This window comes from Thamnophis sirtalis, unplaced genomic scaffold (genome assembly GCF_051295495.1).
Source record: "Thamnophis sirtalis isolate CommonGarterSnake01/CBP01778 unplaced genomic scaffold, rThaSir2_p1.2 scaffold_4, whole genome shotgun sequence".
Taxonomy (NCBI): domain Eukaryota; kingdom Metazoa; phylum Chordata; class Lepidosauria; order Squamata; family Natricidae; genus Thamnophis; species Thamnophis sirtalis.
In genome coordinates this window covers 64,006,598-64,013,589 of record NW_028261384.1, presented here as the reverse complement: position 1 = coordinate 64,013,589, position 6,992 = coordinate 64,006,598, and the positions used below count along the sequence as shown (strand labels likewise).

Sequence of the window (6,992 nt, the reverse complement as noted above, 5' to 3'; positions counted from 1 at the left end):
TTTCTTTTTTAACAATTTGTAATTTATATTGAAAAACTTACTTCATTTTCCATGAAATTAAAAAAGTGGAAAATGCTGGAATAGTTAACTAAGAGATTTAGAAAAGAATGCCACAATTGTTGAGTGTTTTTTTCCTGATTTCTTTTAAAATATTAGTCCAAGTTGAAATATAATAATGCAATATTAATAAGTTCATATGCTAACATGAAATTTAAATCGACTGAGAATGATTAAAATCATGATGTCAATGTAAAGAACTATAATAACCAGCAAGTTAACTATATGTGACTTCTTGAAGCTGATTCCTCCTGAAAAAGCAAAGTGGAGTTTGCCAGTAACACTCTGGCATCTTTGGCTGTATTGGCAGATTTAATGGTTTCTTGCCTCCTGCATCTAATGAAGCAAATTGGGAGAAAAGTTGGAGAAGAAAACAGAACACTGAAAAATAATGAACATGGATTGTGTGAACAGGAGAGAGAGGGGTGGGGAGAATGTTTCAAAGATAAATAAACTGTTACAATATTGGAATAATTAGAAGCAAAAACATACATCACTTTTTAATGACTTCCAAAGACGAGTGTTAAAGAAACCCTGAAAAAAATTGCTCTGCCTCTCTTGAAGTATACTAAAACCATTTGTGTATGTGCATCATATTGTTGTCTTAAGCGAAAACACTATAGAATGGCTGCATATGAGCACCAAGAAAAAAAACACTAATTTGGGGAAATTTCTTAGAACCCCCTTTTCCCCCCTCCATTAGAAATACTTCAAAGGTGGGAATTGAAAGAGAAAATAAGTATAAGCAATTCAGAATCAATAATTGTTTTTTACAAGTAGTGAGAAATTTCTCCAACAAGGCTAGGTTAGAAACAATTTCTAATATCCTTGAAATCTCTGTCAGATTGGCAAAATTCTTTTCAGTTTTACAGATCGCATTGAAAAAAAAAAAGGATTGTCAGTGAATATGAGTATATAACTCTCACTAACATACCAAAATCCCTTTTGCAATAAAATCAACAGAGTATCAAGTTAAAAAAAATCAGTTATCAGTTACCTGTGGGTAAAGATAAATGGGAAATGTTGACATTTCTGCCTCACAAAAATTAACCTCGGCATGTAAAATGATGGTGTAGCCCCCCCCCCCCCGCCCCTGCTTTCTGTCTTCCCTATCAGCCCAACCTTCTGTGTTGATACATGAATGCTGGTACCCACTTAGAGAGATGCCAGATGATCAGTGCAGAATGAAGGTCCCAGGAGGAAATATCACATGGTTTTCTTTGCCCTGTGACGTCACCAGCAGATGGCATGGGTACTAGCTCTGGCAGTTGGCATCAATGTCACTTTTTAGAGATCAATGAGATAGTACAGATATACAAGATCTAGACTCCAGAAGACGATTCAACATTCAGATTGAAAAGATTTGGAAGGAACCAATAAAATGAAATCTGTTAATTGAATCAGAATTTTAAGGCCAAGGTAATGCCAGTAAATAAATATTTCTATGTGCTTGTGTCTGTGTATTTGAGTGGTGCCATTGAACATGCATGCAAGAGTTTAAAAAAAAAGAAAAGGTAACGCTTGTGTTTTAACAATGCTGTTATTTGATATTGCTTCTGTTTCATTGTTTTTTAAATGTTAACATGCTTTCATCAATTATGTAATACTGTCAGAATGGCATGGATAATACCGAGAGTTAATATTTTGATGGTGAGCTTAGTTAATTTAGTTTTTTAAATTGAAAAACCTGCCTCTGACTCAAAGTTTCTTCTGTAATTCTTTAATAAATTTGTGTTTATCTATTAGACAAACCTGAAAGGCTCTTTAAAAAGTGACCTCAGGGGCAGAAATAATAAAATGAGGAGCAAATGATTTTTATTTCCCCCTTTTTTCATTCCGGATTCAGAACACACGTGCACAATTGCAATCAGAATCCTGAAACTATTCCTGTCAAATATTAGCTGGAGGGAAACGTCTGTTAATTGAAGAACACAGATGCCACAGAAAAGTGCGAAAAGACTTAGGTTTGCGTCTTTTTTATTTTTATTAAAAAGGTGGGAGGGAACACCAAATACCTTTATTGTAGAATTGGAAAAAATGTTTAGGTTCTGAGGCTATCATTTTGAAATAAAGAAAGAACAAAAAATGTATTGCCAAATGTTTTCTGTGCATATACTTCTCCACACCTACTTTACCATAATAACAATAATAATCGGTGTATCACACATTTTCATACTGATCATTAAAAATTCCCTCTTCACTTTAATTAAGTCACTGAATGATTTGTTTACCTTCTTTCACATTTTAATTATACCAATTGATTTAGCTTTATTGTGATGATTTGTCTTAAAATATTTGAAAAATATTGTAATATAAAAGTTGATTTTCCCCATCAGCTTAAAATATTTTAAGTTTTAAAATTATTGTCTTTTTAATAGTCAAAATCATTGGACTTTTCAAATATATGCATTTATCTTATTATTTTATATTAAATTCATATTAAATGATTTTTAAAAAATATTGTGAGTTCCTTAAAAACTTTAAAAAGGGGGAAGTAATTTTAACAAGTATTAAAAGTGTCATTGTTTTATTCTGATTGTTACATCACATTTGAATCTATATATTTGAATTAAATATATTTGTAAAAATAGCAAATAATAGTTTTTAATTGTCCTATGTATAAAGAGAAGAGGTCTGGAATATATAGATTATGTATATTAGATATATATGTCTCATGTGTGTGTACATTCTCTCTCTCTCTCTCTCTCTCTCTCTCTCTCTCTCTCTCTCTCTCTCTCTCTCTCTCTCTCACTCACTCACTCACTCACTCACTCACACACACACACACTAAAACCATCTATTGGCATTCTTTCAGGTAACATAAAATTATAACATCATGTTAACGCTACCGTTTGACGAATCTGTTGTAATGCAAGCGTCCCAGACCTGCAGAAATCTTTCCAGAGAAAATGAAGATCAAAAGCAAATTAAAAAGCCAGAAATCTTTGTAAAACAGATTATGCACCAAGGAACAAATTTTAAAAGATCTCCAGCAGAAGACACAGAAAAAGAGGAAGTAGATAACCGAGAGGAAGAGGATGAAAATGGTTTGCCTAGGAGGAGAACACTTCGGAAAAAAAAAATGACCAAGATGAGACTGGATAGGGTCAAATTTAGGCGTCAGGAAGCGAATGCCAGGGAAAGAAATAGAATGCATGGCCTGAATGATGCACTGGATAATTTAAGAAAAGTGGTCCCTTGTTATTCCAAAACACAAAAGCTGTCTAAAATTGAAACCTTAAGGCTGGCAAAAAATTACATATGGGCTCTTTCAGAAATCTTACGAATTGGCAAGAGGCCTGATCTGCTGTCATTTGTCCAAAACTTGTGCAAAGGTCTCTCCCAGCCAACAACAAACTTGGTGGCAGGATGTCTACAGCTGAATGCCAGAAGTTTCTTAATGGGTCAGGCAGGAGAAACGGCCCATCACACCAGATCTCCCTACTCTACTTTCTACCCACCCTATCACAGCCCAGAACTGAACACTCCCCCAGGTCATGGAACGCTTGACAGTTTCAAGTCCATGAAACCCTACAATTATTGCAACCCATATGAATCTTTCTATGAAAGCACGTCTCCTGAGTGTTCCAGCCCACAGTTTGAAGGCCACTTAAGTCCTCCCCCAATTAACTATAATGGGATATTCTCCCTCAAGCAAGAAGAAGGTTTGGACTATAGCAAAAACTACAATTATAGCATGCATTATTGTGCAGTGCCATCCAGGGCTCCCCTTGGGCAGAGTTCTGTATTCAGGTTGCCTACAGAGTCTCACTTCCCTTACGATCTACATCTGCGCAGCCAGTCACTCACCATGCAAGATGAATTAAATGCAGTTTTTCATAATTAATGAGGAAAGTGAAAATAAACAGTGGTCATTCACCTCTCTGTCTAATTAAGATAAAGCAGATGCTTGTGCCCTGGTTAATTGATGCGACTCTATAAAAAATCTGTTTGCTAGCTTCAAAAGAGTTTTGAAGAGTCAACTATTTGTTTCTATGTAGAACCAATAATAATAAATAAGAGTAATTGTACTGATTTTATATTTAATCCAGTTTGGATTCTGGTGAGCACTGTGAATTTTTGTTTTCAATGTTTTTGTAATATTATTTTTCTTTTCCTCCACAGGAACGGGAGGAAACACACTGCTTGATTTTGTCAAGCAGTGTGTTGAAATAAAAATGGTTGTGCTGATTAAACTTACATTGTAGAAAGTCTGCAACTCTGTTTAAATTGTACAGTCATTATATGAATGCATGCTGCTCAGATCTGATGAGTTTAAAATGATGTATTTATACAAATTAGAAATGATGTGTATTGGGGAAAAAGTAAAATTTTATTTTAAATTTTTGAGGTTTTTTTTATTTAAGGAAACTGTTGCAAGCATTATGAGACATGAGAGACATGGTGCCGCAATATTTAAAGCTATGCAAAAAAAATCTAAGCAAAGTGCATCTAAATAAAATAAAGGGTAGCCACTGTTTTTCAGTTGAAATCTGGAAGAAATGCCGGCTGGAGCTACTTATAATTCTCAATTTTTTAAGTTTTGCATACATTTTAATATAAAACTCATATAGGACTTCTTTTGCATTATTCTGTCTTCACTTGTAGAGTTTGTGTAACTGTGTTTTTCTTTATTTTCTCTAAATGCAATTAAAATCTAAATGTTTTTCATCCTGACATCAGTTATGACATACTAAAATCATATGGTCACATTTGTGGACTATTGCTTTCTTTCTGTGGGATGCTTCTATTCAAAAATGTTAATATTTACTAATATAAATCAATCTTTAGTGAGATCTTATGAAATAAATGAATCAAGTCAGAGCATTTAAATCAGAGTGCTAAGGCTTAGCAATAAAAGTAAGCTCTATAAAGCTGACTGATGACTGGAAGTCCTGTGGATGTAATTCTTCAAGGATTGCTTTTTTTAATTCTTGCTACAAACTTGATTTGTACTAACTATAGTAAATTATGTACATAGATACATTGCATGATTAGGATTACACCAGATTACAGTTTTAGAATTACAATAAACCAAGAGTTAATAAAGTCTTAATTACTCATTGTGACGTTCAAATATTTTACAATTATTCAAAATATTTGGATCAGTCAAGATACATTTTTGTAATCTTAAAAAGATAGCAACTATGGCAATAGGCAAATATGGCAATTATAGGCATGAAGTCCTACTAAGAAAGCCCTTTTCTATTGTGGGTATATAATGTGACTCTGATGAAAGAGAAAGTTGGAGAAAGAACTTATGGCTTGGACAGATTGATATGGGAAAAGGTATTCCCTCCCCTTTTCCAAACTATTGAGCACTTTTCATTCAATGAAATAAAGGCAAGAGTGTGGGAAAATCTAAATACTCTCCATGCCTAGCTTTTGAGTATTAGGTTACCAAAAAAGATAAGTATTTATAAAAAGCAGAATGAGGACATGCTGTTTCATACATTCCAGCAAATATGTTTGAATCTGAAATCAAAGGTTGTGGCACACCCTGTTTTCCATCATCAATACTTCACTTATTTTAAAGAATATTCTATTAATTTTCAAAGGGGATTTTACTGTCAGATAAGAGTGCTCCAGGTCAATGTCTTGTTTATTTTGATGGTATATTATTTTGTCTCAAAGCAGTAACAATTCTCATGCCACAAAAGTGTTTACATGAACACAAGCTCACAGTTTTTGATACCTGACTGAGGTTACTTGAGAAAATAATCTGCTTATATTGTTTGCACTGCTTGAATGTGCTTTCTGAAAAAGAATACTTAATATTGCACTTCCATATAAAAGACTCATTTCTATCCCTATATGTGTAAGGAAGGAAATTCAGAATTTTCTACAAAAATACAGATCAGAAAAAAAAAGCCTATGTATTTCTGTTTGGTACTTTTTAGAATCAAAATTAGGAAATGAAATTATCTGACTCCTGAAGGATAAAATACATTGTCTATGGAATCTTGTAAGGTGGCTCAACAATTATCCATGTACATAATAGTTACTAATGGTCTTGTTCTTCTTAAGAGAGCATTTCTTACTGCTAGTTGTCATCAGCTAAATATACATCTAAAATTTGGTTCCATCATACATTACCCTATGTATTTTCTGTCTGGCATTTAATGTCTGACCATGCCTACAATACATTCTGTAGTGTGTATGGAAATCAAAAGTATGTTAGTTATGATCTATTCACCCTATTGATTTCAATTAGTCATTTCTTAACTTGATTAGATCTGGACGGAATCCATGAGGATGAGATGATTAAAAGCATCTATCAGTAATGTAAGGGTAATCACTCAATATGTTTAACATATGGCGAAAATGAGTGCTTACAGGGACTTTAATGTACAGCATCATATTAAAAATGTTAATAACTACATTATTTAAACTGAACAAATCTTGCCTGGAACTTGGCTGAGAGAATCAGGAATAATATACGTAAAATCATCAAAATCATTGCTTGGGAAAAAAGTATCAAATGAGAAGAATCAGAATATGCTTTGTTTTTTAGGGGTACCAACTGAATAAATATATAGGGGGGAAATCACATAGAATGAATTTCTCAGTCACTATTAATTACTTTTGCTTCTCTAAGCAAGTAATACACTATAATCCTGTTGAGGCAGTGAACTAAATACATGCAGAATTTCATGATAGATTGTCGACAAAACTGCATTAGCTTTTACACAATCAGATAGAGAATGAAAAAGAGGCATGCTTTCCTTCCCCTGGTTCATATTGCTCAGCAAAATCCAAAGTTGCATTAAAGAAGATTCTTACAACATGCAGAGGTGGACCATATTCAAATTAATGCAAATTTTCATATCCTTCCTGAATCAGGTTGGATATGTAGTGTTTGACAAAAGGAGAAACAGTCTGAACCCTTCATTCATTCATCTGAATCCTTTTAAGTTCATGACTAAGTATATATA

General features: G+C 33.4%; 1 protein-coding gene across 1 annotated transcript; it reads left to right on the top strand.

The window, feature by feature from the left end:
* The first annotated feature begins 1,267 nt into the window (after positions 1 to 1,267).
* NEUROD6 (neuronal differentiation 6) lies at positions 1,268 to 4,702 on the top strand. The gene is made up of 3 exons (XM_014068340.2): positions 1,268 to 1,476; positions 1,904 to 2,021; positions 2,873 to 4,702. Exon 3 carries the CDS (start codon positions 2,894 to 2,896, stop codon positions 3,902 to 3,904), a length of 1,011 nt encoding a protein of 336 aa, XP_013923815.2. The 5' UTR covers positions 1,268 to 1,476; positions 1,904 to 2,021; positions 2,873 to 2,893; the 3' UTR covers positions 3,905 to 4,702.
* Positions 4,703 to 6,992: the final 2,290 nt, after the last annotated feature.